Raw genomic sequence first — 14977 nt, forward strand, 5'->3', positions numbered from 1 at the left:
GCGTTCAGTTCAGTTCTTTTTAAACCCACAAGATAAAGCTTATTCAGTTCGTTTCTTTTTTAAAACCAGAAGATAAAGCTTGATAGGTGAAAATGTGTATGACTCGGCAGACAACACTCCCAAGAGATATTTTCCCTTTACAAGTTAAGAAATGTCTCATCAAAAATAAAAGAAAACAGAAGTTGAGGGGCGTGAGAACTTGACAAGCCAACTAGTAAGAAATGTGTAGATCAAGAGTATAGATATCAAATGTCCAAAAAACTGATGTACAAGTGTACAAGGAGATGATTCACTCTTCATCAATCTTGTCATTGAATTGACCAGACATCACAACCAAACAATAAACTGTCAAATGCAACCCGCTAACACACGACACGAGAGAGATGAGAGGCTACAGCCAGCAAAGCATTACAAGCGCTGACATTTGGCCCATCTCACGGTCATCCACATCTACCAATGCCAAACAGATATCTTCAGAAACCGACGAGGCAAATGCGAAGAACACTGCCGGCAGATGTCACCGCTCATGGCAGCTTCCCTTCCAAGGCGACGAGGATGTCAAGCACTGTTGGTTAGTGTGTGTGTATACAAAAGGAACGAACAGTAGCAACAAAATGTTATCCACTGCTGCTGTGCCTTGGAGCTGGGTTACTGGGCACGAACGAACAGCTCTTCATGGCAACCGATACCCAACATTGGTACCATCAGCGGGAATGCATTCCCCATTCAGTTGTGTATGAGTTTGTGGTCAGCCAACTACATAAGTTCCTGGAAAACAAGACTGAGCTCCTGTGCCGTGTTTGCAACTGCCCCTTTTCTTCTGATGAATAAAAAAGGAATATTTTTTAGTTCGCAAAAATTCAAACCAGAGAACATGATAGCCTGACAACATGACTGAGCTCATTGGAAAGTGCCAATTCTAGCAGCCAGAGAAGACAATTCACGAAATCTAATTTGTGGGTTGTGCATTCTTTTGTGTGGTTGGTTTAACTCAGAAATATTGGCACCATCAAACTTTATTCTCAAGCAGCAAATGCAGGTTAACACTTCATCTAGGTAAAATAGGCACTTTCCTAATTCAGGTAAAAAGTAAAATTTCAGTAAGGTTTCATATGTACTGCATCCCATACCTGGAAAGAGATGGAAGCTTATTTTTGACCTTCTCCAATTCAATAAAGCATAGGTTGCAACGCTCCCGCCTAAGATAAAAAGAACAGTTACCAAACCACAATACTGAATCAATCAATGATTTAGTAATACTCTTACAAAATACAACCTCCATCCCATAATAATACCTTTGCTCTGCTTGAAGATCTACACCAACAGAAGAGGGACCAGCTGATACCGTTGAATGAATTACCGACCCAAACGTCCTTACAAGCTTCACCAATAATTCCAGTGAAACACCTAAGTGCCTGAGTAGATTTAGTTTTTGTAAGAATACTGTGAATTGCAATTTGAAATAACTAAAACAATAAATTCATGGCATATAAGATGTCAAGGCAATCAGTGCAGTACAGCACATAAATATGAACCCATAATAAATTATGTACTCATAATAATCATTTCTATATAATCCCACGACATGATCATAATCACAAAAGCAGCGGTAAGTTACCTGTCAGTTTTACTCTCGAGAAGTTCAGTAAGGACAGGCAGAATAACAGTACATAAATCTAGCGTTATTGTTTCACTTTTCTCCATCAGAACACTTGCCACATCAGCAGATACCTGCACTCGCCAGAAATCAGGTAATTATAACCATGTTTATTAGTGCACTGCACACAGAAGATACATGTTCAAAGTACTGACAGCATGATCAGACATCTTCTCCATTGCTGCAATAACACCCCGTATATCATTTCTTTGCCACATTTGATGAACAATCTGCAAGTCACTTAAAATAGTCAGAAACAGCATTCGAGCAACTGCATTTTGAAAGCCTACAGATTTTAGTCTTGAATATTCTGAGATTGCAACAGAACAATTTAGCTAATTAAACAAGTCATATTTCAGTATAAAGTATAAAAGTATCATCAACCCTTCGTGCACAAAACTACAGATTTATAGCTAATTTTATCACACAACTACACAATTTATAACTCCAGCAGGACAGTAGTGCTAGGAAACTAAACTCTAAAATCTATAGTTATGTGACAACTTCATTACTAAATATGTAATTTTATGATACTCCATAATTTGTAGTTTTGTGATGAATTTGGTGCTAAATCAGTTGCATTACAGTAATATAAAACCAATAAAATACAAAGTACCATACTGACCTGCAATTTTGTCAGCCGAGATCGAGTTGAGCTTAGAAATAGATCATGTTGTTCCATTAGAACAGATAGAACATCCTCATCGCTTGCTACCGTCGGAGTTTCAGCTGCTTGACTGCTTCCTCTCTGCAAAATTTAAAAAGATACAGAAAGTGATTCTCCATGTACAAGAGAACATCAAACATGCTTACAGGCAAATAGGTGAATTCTACAAAACTTCCAGGTATAAGCTAGAGCTGCTAAAACTAGGTTAAGGTTTTCAGCTCTTTGTTACAGCAAGATTCATGATCCATTGAGTTTAACTTTGGTTAAATAATCAAGGTATACAATGGATTTGTTAAGCCCTATTTTTGGTCCATGATATCCACATACACAAGCAGGGTGATGGAAGTCAATATGTGTTAATTCAACTACTTGGAACTAAGGGAAAATAAGGGATCCATCCATCCATTGAGATAAACACAAACAAGTTAAGCAACATTGCTTCTCTTAGATAAAACAAGTACTCCCTCCATCCAAAAATATAAGGATAGCTAGAGTTTGAGAATTGTCCAAGAATATAGGGACATCTCCACCAAACTCATCATCTCAACCAATCACAATTATCCCTCGTTTAATTTAGGGAATTTTACCCACCTAACTCCCCACCTCAACCAATCAAAACCATTCCTTAATCTTTTCAAACAACCCTAGAAGTTCTTATATTGTTGGACAGAGGGAGTACACATTACAATCTTACAGCATCATTTTCCTTTTATTCATTTATACTACATTTGAATTCCTTATTGGTTAGAGACGATACAACCAAGGTAAAATGGTGAATTCCATAAAGAAAAGGAATACTGTGCATAATGAATAATGAATTAAAAAAAGCCTATTGGTTTGTGTAGCACATACAGATGGATACAATCGGCCTGTAGAGGCCATTGAAGAAGAACTGCTTGTTGTTGGTTCTTCATTACTAGGTGACCGATCCCTGCCTTCCCAATTAGAAGCAATTGACCTTGCCCTTCCTATATGATGCTTCAAGATTAAAACCAGCTGAACAAATTATTGCAAGCACCAAAGGGTAGAACATATACCTGCTCGTGAAACTTCAATATAGCAGTTATCTCTTGGCTTACGCATTCTAGAAACATCTGCAAAAAGATTACAATGTTCATTGATGTTACAATTTAGTTACTCTAAGTGAAATCTATAGGCAGTTTTTAAATAGTGACATATAATTATTAGTTTACTACAAAAAAAAAGAATTTTTTTCTCGCCAAAACACAGGATAATAACTCAACAATAGCAGAGAGCATGTTTCTCAAAAGATCAGACCATAAGATATGGCAACCCATGCATTTCCCAGGTAAACGTAGCAAAGTGAAAATAGATTAATCAGTTATAGATTCAACTCAACAATTCAAACAGATCAATTCAGTTACTAACATTATTCTTGATTGAGTGTAAGGACATGGAACTATGCGGAAAATCACATAAAATTTAATGGATTTACATGAGCTTTGAAATCTACAGCTCCAAAAGAGTTGTGAAATATAAGTAAAATAGACAGACAGACAAGGAAATCAAGAACCATTAATGTTGTTGAACAGTATTAAACTAAATTGCAGCATGTAAACCTGATATGAAAGTTAAGGGCACAGGGCATACAATTCTCACTGCGGTGTGTATTTGGTTCGGCTGAACTTGGGAATCCCATCCTGTCAGTAACACCAGGTTTTACATCTTCCCGGGTTTCTTCAGAAATTACAGTCTGAAGAATGCCATTCCTCCGAGGAAGGTATATTTGACAAGCAAAATCATCTGCTTCACTGTTTTTGCTCCCTGAATCAACTTTATCTGTATCAACTTTGGCATTATTTAACTTCCGTAGTTCACCATATCTTGATTGGGCTCTAAACGGTGACATTCGTCCAGCAGAAAGTTCTCTCCTAGAATCCGAAGCCATTTCCATTCTAGAAGTTGATCTGGGAACAACAGGTGCCACATCAGCACTCTCTTTCCTTGAATCAGTAGCAGACTCTACCCTTCTGCTTGCCTTAGAAAGAAGAGGTGCAGAATCTGGGGCCACTTCCATCCGTGAATTTGTCTTCGGAGCAGCAGCAGATGCTACATCAGCACTTTCTTTCCTAGATTCAACAGAAGCCTCTAACCTTCTGCCTGACTTGGGAACAATAGGAGCCGAATCAGAGCTCATTTCCATTCTTAGGTTAGCTCTGGGAACAACAGGTGCTGAATCAGAGGCCATTTCAGCTCTAGAGTTTGTTCTGGGAACAACAGTTGCTGCCACATCACAACTTTCTTTCCTAGAATCATTTGCAATCTCTATTCTTCTACCACCCTTAGAAAGAATAGGACCCACATCAGCAGCATCAGTCCTAGAATCAGTAGCAAGCTCTGGTCCTGAGCTAGTTCTTGGTATTATCACAGGCACCACATCAATTTTACTAAAATTCTGAAGACTAGAAGAGTTGTTACTCTTCAATGAACCTCTCTTCAAGCCGGCACCACTAGATGCAAAAGTTGAATTTCCAACTGTTTTGTTACTGGAGCCATTTCCAGCTCTTTGAGGTGTGCCTGGCACCAACCCGCTTGCTTCAGTATGGTAAGAACAGATAAATAAAGGACACATTAGGCATATCAAGTGTTTCAGCCGAATATAAACATGTAAAGATTGAGAAGATCGATGACATACAAGTTGTTGATTTTGTCTCTTTCAGTGCGGAATCTGAATTTTGAGAAACTGATAGTCTTCCTGTAGAAGATTTTATGTTATTCTCAGAATTTTGTGGAACTGATAACCGCCCAATGTTAGCCCTTGAACCACTGTCATTTTGTAATGGCATAGTGCTACTTGACGAACTCTTCAACTCCGAATGGCCATTTAGTTTTGTTGAAGTGCCCGTTGCATATGGCTCCAGACGCTGAAAATAGATTATTTTTAGTACATTTAACTAAAAATAAAATAGGGAACTCCAATTAAAAATATATATAACTATTAGAACTGTAGCAGAGAAGCCAGAAACATACCGTTAGATCTACAACCCATATTCCGACACAACTTTGATTAAATGAACAGCCAAGAAGTTTTCCCTCATGAACATTGAGATCGGACAATCTAGACCATCCCACATCAACAGTGTCATGACATCTTATTGGTTCCCATGAGAAAACCTGCTTAGATTAAGAGAAGTTTATCACTAGAAGACATGGAGAAGAAATTTGTTGCCATGTTGTAACATGACAAAATAATGATCACCTTTAAGCTTTCATGCAACCCACACAACAGAGATCTTCCATCAGGATTGAATGTCATGGATCGAACACCTGTTGTCTGATATTCAAATAGAAACATCAGCAAGTAATAAATGGATCTTTTTAATGATTAAACTGAACTAAATATATGATCCATGTAGGTATAGCTTTCATAACCTTTTAAGCAATACATGAAGTTATAAAAGTATAATAGTTGGCTACAAGCCAACTATAAGCATATGTGGAGGAGAGAGGAAATGAAAAATGAGAAGTGTTGGCTCTCATACAAGAGATAGCTCTACACATGCTCCTAGATAAATACACATAAGTGAGAGAAAGAGATAGGAGAAAAATTACAGAGCGAAACTTATAGCTAACCTATTATACATGCTAGTTCTAGTGTGGGCTTATAACTTGCTGTTGGCTCTACTATTAAACTTGCTCTAAAGAAAAAAACAACAACCATGTGACATTAGTTTATTTTTGGACTTTCTTTATTTTGATGAAACAGAGCACTAAAAATAATCATTAAGGATATAATATTCTTTCTCTCAACAAAGGCAATGTGCATTTCTTCTCACGCATGTTCTATTTGGGTGCAACTGGAGGCAAGACCCTAATAAAATGATAAAGTTCCCAGCCGAGTAAATAATGTTCAGTTGTTCACATGCCTTTTGCATTATAAAATAAAATGTATCTTTTAAATTTCTATGTAGTTGTTATATGTTAAATTCTATTTTGAGGTTTTCAGGAACTTTGGGCAGCCTGCACTAATCTTGGCATGTAAGTGGTAGGTTATCACTACAGCAGCATGTAAAGAACTAACTGCATCTTGAATGTTGACAAAGGCCATAGGCATATTATGCCATAAGCAAATAGAGCACAAGGTTTGGTAACGCAGGTATTGTATGCGGACATTTAATTGTGAGCCCGACAGCATATGAACTACAACAGCCTACGTGTTTTAAGGAGCTAATGAGATTACGACATATTGCTGAGAGATGATTACAACATAGTGCAGTATTTGGGCACATCAAATATCACAAAATTTTAAAAGATAATAATGGCATGGCTTATGAGCACTATGCAGTATGTTATTTAATTCTAGATTGGTGCTTCTATGCTTTCCCAAAACTAAAGTGCACAAATTCTAAAATACCGAATAATCGAACAGCAACCAATGAATGGCTGAAACCATGCAATTAATGCGATTAAAAAATTAAAATAAGACCCTCATGTTGGAAACTAATTGTTTAGTTGTTAGTGTAATGAGGTAATATAAGAAAGAAAAAACAAGGGAACAAACATTTGGAGCACTCCTTTATGTGTCCAAGAGAAAACACCTATCTGCCCTCCAACATTTTGGTTCAGAAATATGTGCCTACTAAAAGTCATCCTATCTTGCAAGAATGCCCAAAGCTTGATAGTTGATAGCACAACCCAAGGTTTCACATACCTCAGGTCCAGTAGACCCAATCAATTCAAATGTCTCCAAATCCCAAAACTTGACAGTTTTATCAGCTGAACCTGAGTGAAGAAAACAGATCATGTAACAAATCTTTAGTTGCAAAGCAGGCAGAGAGAAAAAAGGAGTCACAACTTCTGCATAGGCAATTTTATTTAACAGTGCAGACTGCAAGATGGATTTGCATCTCCATGACAAACCAAAATGGGATTCTTATTCTACACAAGTGAACAAAATATTTCTAACAACATTGTCGTATTGTACACAATTTCAGTGGAGGAAAAGAAAGAACATACCAACACCTTAAAAATTCACACATACCTTTTCATTGGATGAAAAATAGGCCATTTAAATGTGGAAATAAGAAAGGTATTCCATAAAGAAATAATAACATATGTACTTACATAGCATTGTAAAATATGTGAGAACAAGACATTTTGACATTTGACATAGTTGGATACAAAAAAGGGCCAGTATGTTAAAGCTACCAGGATTTCTACAATACATATCGGCAAATATCATCTACAGCTACAATATGGTACATTGTAGTTTACCATTTGAAGTGGTAAATCCTATTTTCAAATACTAGCATGTACAGCTTAGTTAGTTTAATCACTAAATGATGGAAGAAACCCAAGAGTTAAGTATAACATCTACAGAGTACAACCAAAAGGGACAAAGAAAAGTTAATGATTACATATCATATCAGTATGGTAACATCTGAAGCTAACCTGTTGCCAGAAGGAACTCATGGGGATGGAAATCTATGCACTGAATCTGGCCCTCGTGGCATTTGAAATCGTGCAATAACTTTCCAGCTGTCAGATCCCAGAGCTGCCAAGGTAAACATACCATAAGAAAAACAGGTTCTTTGAAAAACTTACTGTAAGCCAAATTCATCATTATTGTGCTGAGTTTCACCAAAGGAAAATCAAGATGGTTCTTAAAAATTTCACGCAACTACGCAAGTAAAAGCTACTAGTATTGCGTAATCAGCACAAGGATATACTGTGTGGTTTGAAGGATTATGAGGTATTGGCAAGTCTTACCTTGACTACATTATCTTCACCGCCAGACACAACCCAGCGGCCATCAGGGGTGAATCTAATTGCATTTACACCTCTTGTGTGACCTTTGTACGTGTGGATACAACCTTTCCTTCTTATATCCCATATCTTGAGATTAGTGTCCAATGACCCAGAGGCAAAGAATTCCCCAAAAGGATGGAAATCAACTGACATGCAGTTTGACCTATGTCCAGTGAGCGTGCGGACGACTGCATACAAAACAAACCAAGTAGTACAAATTAATAAGATTGAGACAAAGACTAAATGGTCAGGCAGATATGGAATAGTAAGAAGCGTTTGCTTTCGCGTACTTTTTGCCTCCTCTAAATCCCATAGTTTTATTGTTCCACTGGCTGCTCCCGCAGCCACAAAAACTTCTGTGGAATCAAAATTAACAGACTCAACAGCACTTGTATGCCCTGATAAACTCTGCAACCACCAAAACAGGGTGAATCAAAGAAAGTATTCAATGAGCTGAAAACACCACAGAATATTACCTCAAATGATTAAATCCACCATAATTGAACACATATAAGGCAGTAGGTTGATACTTAACATAAATGCAGCTCCTAGTTAATAAAACACCAACATACAGAAAGTGATGCTTGAGAAATTGACAAGAGCTAAAATGGTGAACTTTCATCTAGTTATCAATTTAACGCCCAGTGACTAATGGGTTGAATTACTTGCCTATTTTACTACAAAACAACATATTACATAATAGTCAGAACAGGACAAAAGACACTTACCAAAATTGAATTGGGCTTCCCAATAGCCCAAAGATTAACCTTATGGTCCTCTCCTCCTGTCACGAGAACTCGTGAGGTCTTCCTCCCAATCTTGAGGCAGTTGACATTGGATGAATGCGCCACAAACTCCTCTATGACAAATGCAAGTCAAGGCATTCCAATGTGACAAGTTCACGCCCAAAATCATCCCCAAAAAACCATGTTACAATCTCCAGGCAGTTCATAAGCACAAAGCAGCAGAAGTTCCACTTCTCGGGCAATCAAAAATAACAAAGTAACTACTAACTAGTGATCAGCGGCAGCTCAAGTGATCAAATCAGACCCTCACTAAATCCCCCCATCGTCTTAACTTGGGCCAAGCATAACGGAAATGAGGGTTTGATGCTCCCGCTGAAATTTGAAGCCCAGCTAGCAGATTGAATGCGATAGTTAACGATGGATCGGTCAAACAGACACAATGTACCTCCCCAAAAAAAATACGAAAATACCCGTCACAATACTCAAAAACGAATTCGCGAGGATACGGAGCTTGTAGGCGCGCTTGGTGTTGGTCGTCATGGCAGGCAGGTCGTCTCCAAACACCGCGCCTCGGGCCCCAATCTCATCTCCAGATCACGCCGCCGCCGCCACGGCGCCACCGGCGCAACCCCCACCCCACTACCACCGGATCTCGCGCCGCCGCCTGCCCCCAGGCCAGCTACACCGTACAAACGCCCGCCTCAGTCCCTGCCAGCCCTGGGCGAGCCCGCGCCGCCACCCGGTGGGGCCAGGCCACCTCCGCCCCCCTCCCGCCGCCGCCGCAAGCGAGACCACCTCAGCCGCCGCGCCCCCCACGGAGATGCGGGGCGAGAAGGAGGGGGAGGTGGAGCAAAATGCGGTGGCGATTCGGCGGGGTTGGTGCGCGGGGTCGAGGTGGGGGTGGAGGTGGAGGTGGAGGGGGGAATGGAGCTGTCTGGTTGGGGCCGGATGGTGGTGGAGACGGAGGAGGAAGACGCCCTCCGCTTCCAAAATTTTGAATTAACAAAGGGGTCGGGGTTGGAGCGGATGGCCGGATTAAAAATGGAGCGCCACTGCTGGGGATCTTGTCCAGTTCTTGCCTGGTTCGTCAAACTTTTTAAAAATCTTGAGTTCTAAATTCAAATAATTTGGCAGGAGCATTTTTTGAAAGGATTTATAAATTTGAGTCGTCCTCAGAGATTTTGTTTGGTTTTGGTAGGTTTTTAAAAAGTGGTTGAGTACTATGTATGTGCCATCGAATTCAACAACCGAATGATTAACTTGTTAATACCGGCATGTACTTGGGAGTATATATGGATTGGGTGGCGAATATGTGTTTTGTTTATGGTTTTGGTGAGGAAAATATCTTGCATTTGGTAGATATAACAACATGCTTACTCTGAGTGCACGTTTGCTTACATGTCAAACACGCCATTTGTGTCCGTGGATGTTACGCTTAGATTGTTGTTTAAGGTAAGCTTTAGTTTCTAGGAGGACGTGACCTGTGTGTGCTCAAAATGCAGTTTCTTTAAACGCATTGTAATTTAGTATATACGAGACATTTAAAAATGTTGGTTAATTTCCGTTGCAAAAATGGACATGTATTAAAAACGAACACGTACATGTACACCACCACACCAGGACAAAACGAAACAATGTGACTCTTGAAAAGGGACTCCATTAGTGTGCATCAGTGCACGGTGCGCTTGTATTTTAAGTAGAGCGGGGGCCATGGCAGCTTGGTGAGTTCATGATTAGCAGTGGTTAAGCTGGCTAATCGCAGATTAAAAAAACTGGAATAACAATAATAAATCGTAGTATGATAAGTAGAGGGCATCCCATAACGTTAGCATTGTCCGGCCAGTAGCTTTCTCTTCTTCTTTTCTAACTCGTGACGTATAGGTAGAAGTGGTAATGGTCAAAACCCTTGAGTTCTTTTTTAATCTATTTAATTCTTTAAAATTTTAGCTTAAAATTCTATAATTTTATTTTTAACCCATTTTGAACTCGGTTCTTAAATTTTATAAACGAAATGGTTAGCTCATTACCACCCCTACGTATACGTGGGTTGTGTTCTATTATGAAAAATGATTGTTCAATTTTCTATAGTTATTTAATAGTATAAATGATAAAATTAACTGTTACAAAGTTAAAACAACCATTTTAAAAAGATAGGATAATAAGCTTAGTTAGACATTTTTAAAAAACCTATCATCAACCGTTCAGAAGTATGCACACGAAAGAAAAAAAATGTGCGGTTAATCCGGTGCAACGAACGAGGCCGTGGTGATTATTAGATTATGAATCACCCGATTAAAACCCTCTGAAAATCACATTCTGTTCAGTACATTTTTCAAGTCTAGGAGGACCGTACAAACGTATACATATACGGGGGCCACTAGTATCCCGTATTCGTTGAGATGGGCCCATCAGTTCAGAATTTGGGAGACCAGTAGTGGTGTACGGTTGCGTCGTCCGAATCAACGAAAAGCACGTGGCCTCCGCCCTCCAGCCTCTCCTTGCGGGTCCTGGTGCAGCGCCCGCCAACCCAAAGGATCCTTTTGACGTGGCCGCGACCTTGGCAATGTATCGTTTTTTTTTTTTGGTTCCCGCCGTGCGCCGCACCCATGCCGCAATATGGGCTCCGTGCGTGTAACCACGTACTGCTACCGTGCTACGTACCTGCACGATAGTACGTACATCTACTCCGTAATTGAACGGGGAAATGGATACATACCACGTGAGCATTAACCCTCTTATTGTAGAAAATGCTGTCATGTTGTTATAAAATTTAAGAACAATCACATTCGCCCATTGTAGAGATGAAATCTGTTTCGAATTAAAAACTTAATTAGATGGGTAATTTTTACCAAAAATTGGTTTGGAGAGAGAGTGGATAGTGATCGCACGTATCAATCTTTGGTAAGTTGGTGTTGGGTGTAGACTCATTCTACTCCCATTAAGGTGAGTGTAGATACTATGTATGCAAATTCAGAATATCATTTGTCACTAAAAGCTACTACCACTAACATATAAGTATTTGTGGTTAGACAACTAAACAGATAAAGCAAATTTGGGTACATAATTCAACAACAAAATTATCAGGTATATACATTAATTAATCTATAAAACATGAGTAATATATTCTGGTTTAATATGTGAGAAGATATACCACTAATAGATCACACTATACATGTCTAGGTCCTCTAGAAGAAGCACGTCCAGGGCCGCGTTCGGCCGCACGCACGTTTCCCGAACTGCTAAATGATGTATTTTTATAAAAATTTTCTATAGAAAAGTTGTTTTAAAAAATCATATTAATCTATTTTAGATTTTTAATAATTAATCATTAATTAATCATGTACTAATCTATTACCACGTTTTCCACGCGATGGTAGTTAACTGACGTACCTTCAAGAACTAACGCGGCCTAGGTTCATTAGGAAACCTGGGCAAATCTATTCTCCAAGCATCCATGCTTGAAACCTCTTCTTAACTTTATGAAAATCAAGTTTTCTAAAAATCTCATTCGGTTATCATTTATCCCATTATACGAATTGATTTTTATTATACCATAGCGACAAGACTCTTTAATATATGTTATTGTCAACAGAACAATTGTTAACTTAACGAGACGATATATCAGTAGAAAACATAATTTTATGTTTCAATCATTTTTAAGGTCAACCTACTAAATTTTTTGAAATTACCCATAGAAGGAGGACCTAAGAGTGTAGACCAACTTAGGATGTAGCTGGTTCGACTGACCCACCCTGTCCAGATAGATGAGTTTGTCCCTGGTTATGTCTAAATTTGTCTATAACACATTCATGAGCATTTATGTAAATCTAGATAATACTATAAAATTTTATATCGTGAGACTGAGGAAGTGATAAGGGGTGCTTATATTTTAAAACAGTGATAGTATACTATTTTAATTTTTGAAAGATCGTGAGCTATAGGTATGTATACACACATCACACATGTGAAAATACATGCGTTGAATTGAAAGGGTATGTTTGGTGACCCAAGCCTGTCATCCACTCACACTGCTCTAGCACAAGGCATCGACAAAGCGTCCTTGTCCTATAAACTGTGTCCAAGCGGAGAGTTTTCAGACAGCTCTGCCTCCGCTGCTGCCGCTTGACATATTTGTGCAAAGTTAATTAACCTGCAGAAGGACCAACGGCCTCAACCGACAGGTATACAACTTCCCAGCTTCACCCACACCACCACCACCACCACGGCCGGTGAAACCGAAACACTAGCTAGTGATCGTGATCCTGATCCACAGGCCCAAAAGGTTCATACCTAAAATCTCACCAAATGGAGAGTTAATCGCTATAGTATCAGCAGCAGCTTTGCAACTGCAAATTGCAAAGCTGAAATAATTGGGGGGAAGGCGTCCCAGAGATCATTGTAGGGGGGACCAATAATGCACAAAGCGTAATACAATTATGCCATCATCCATTCCATCCTCTTTCACAGATGGATGGATGGATGGAGCTTTGCTGCGTGATGCTGCGTTGCGCCGGGGCCACATGCATGCATGCCCGGCGACGACGACCGATGATTGTCGTGTGCGTGACCCATGTGGAGCATTGGAGCTCGCTCTCGTCTCGCTGGCTTAGCTCTGCTCCTTCTGTCTCCATCACCGAATTGGGCTATTAGAATCTGCAAGAAGCTAGTAGTTAATTAACTATTGATTAGCTAGCTACCTTAGCTTAATACATGGTGTACAACAACTCAACATGTATGCTTACTACTGGTATTATTATACTACGGTATGTGGTAGAAGGAGTAGTACGAATTCTGGGATTGGTTTGGTACTTGGATTAGCATATGTCGTCGTCGAGGCTGGAGGTTACGGTCGTTGAAAGGTACTATGCTCCTAAGAGCAGTTGGTGTGCACGCAAGTAGAGCGGTTGCCGTCACCGTTGCAGCCGAGCAAGGTTAGGAGTGGGAGGCTAGGAGCAGAGCAGAGCTGGTACTACCACTGAACTAGTGCCTCTATATACTTGAAAAGAGTGGGCATGTGTCGGTGCAGGGGGTACTTGCAGATAGCTGATTTTCAGCAGTAAACGCCGGGATCGCAACACGCGAACGACCGGGCGGGCCGGCGGTTTCAGTACAGGCAGCGAGCGAGATGCAAGGGCATCGCAGGCAGGACGGACAGGGATAGCTGCCTGCTGTTCATCGGATTCTTCCTTGAATCGGGACGCGTCAACCACCTGTGCACCGCGCGAGCGCTCCGGCCCGGCCCGACGACGGGAGGAGGAGAAGCGAGCAACGCGACATGGGAATCCCAGCCCTCCCCCGTGTTGTGCTCGGGGAGATTTTGGGCGTTTGGCGCGGCGTTGTTACGGAGGATTGGGATGGGCATCCCGCATCCGCGGCCCGGCGGCCGCAAACCAAACCGCACCGCACCGAACGGACGGACGGACGCGGCCGGGGAAAAAATCCAATCCAAGTATCCAACGGGAGATCGCGCGCATACACCGTGCGGTCCCCCGTTTTCCGCGGCCTCCTTCCCGTCCCGCGCGTGGAGTTCGTAAATTCTTTCTTGCCCGCTCCGCCTGGCCGCCGTGCAATTTATGGCGCGGCGTCCAGACAGCGGGGGGTCGGGTGCACGAGGAGGCGCAACGTAAAAATGGCTTCGCGATTCGTCGATGTGCAGCAGGGGATCGCCTAGCACTTGACACAGTTTACACGTCTTTGTTAGTACTAGGCTTAACTCACGATTATTTTTATTTTTATAAGAAACAGTTATTTCCTCTAAAAATTTCACATAATTCCTCCAAATATTCCCTTAAGTCTGTATATCGGATTCTTGACAATCTTGACACGTACCCCCTCAACATTTATATTATCTAAATCTTGTTCTAAAATAAAGATATTTATAGGTATACTTCTCTCATAAGTCACTTGTGATTAAAAACATACCCTCTCATCCCTATTCATTCATCACTTATTGAAAAAAAATATATTATTTTCTTCTCAAACTTAATCTCTACTAAATAATATATAAATACTTACATTTCTGTAGAAATGCATTATTATTTTTCCAACTTTTAAAAATATGTTTTCTCAGTGAACTTTTTTCTGCTGGATTGTCTAGGTCAATTGCTTAAAGTTATTTTTAAAATTTATTACCAACGT

General features: G+C 40.2%; 1 protein-coding gene across 1 annotated transcript; it reads right to left on the minus strand.

Moving 5' to 3' along the window:
- Positions 1-215: 215 nt before the first annotated feature.
- Positions 216-9755, minus strand: LOC102719379 (katanin p80 WD40 repeat-containing subunit B1 homolog KTN80.4-like). Its single transcript, XM_006652965.3, has 18 exons — positions 9346-9755; positions 8822-8952; positions 8384-8501; positions 8055-8281; positions 7737-7839; positions 6997-7067; positions 5545-5619; positions 5316-5459; positions 4981-5209; positions 3936-4880; positions 3362-3418; positions 3177-3292; positions 2283-2405; positions 1813-1887; positions 1619-1731; positions 1296-1415; positions 1131-1199; positions 216-820 (listed from the first exon to the last, which is right to left on the minus strand). The coding sequence occupies exons 1-18, from the start codon at positions 9377-9379 to the stop codon at positions 757-759; spliced, it is 2814 nt and encodes a 937-aa protein (XP_006653028.2). The 5' UTR covers positions 9380-9755; the 3' UTR covers positions 216-756.
- Positions 9756-14977: the final 5222 nt, after the last annotated feature.

Source organism: Oryza brachyantha, chromosome 4 (assembly GCF_000231095.2).
Source record: "Oryza brachyantha chromosome 4, ObraRS2, whole genome shotgun sequence".
Taxonomy (NCBI): Eukaryota; Viridiplantae; Streptophyta; class Magnoliopsida; order Poales; family Poaceae; genus Oryza; species Oryza brachyantha.

Excerpts from the sequence above, each read along its gene's own strand:
- LOC102719379 (XM_006652965.3), bottom strand. The coding sequence starts at position 9,379 with ATGACGACCAACACCAAGCGCGCCTACAAGCTCC. Across the intron at positions 7,840-8,054 it reads GTGAAGATAATGTAGTCAAG|CTCTGGGATCTGACAGCTGG; the intron begins GTAAGACTTGCC and ends TTACCTTGGCAG. Across the intron at positions 1,888-2,282 it reads CTCGGCTGACAAAATTGCAG|ATTGTTCATCAAATGTGGCA; the intron begins GTCAGTATGGTA and ends AGTGACTTGCAG.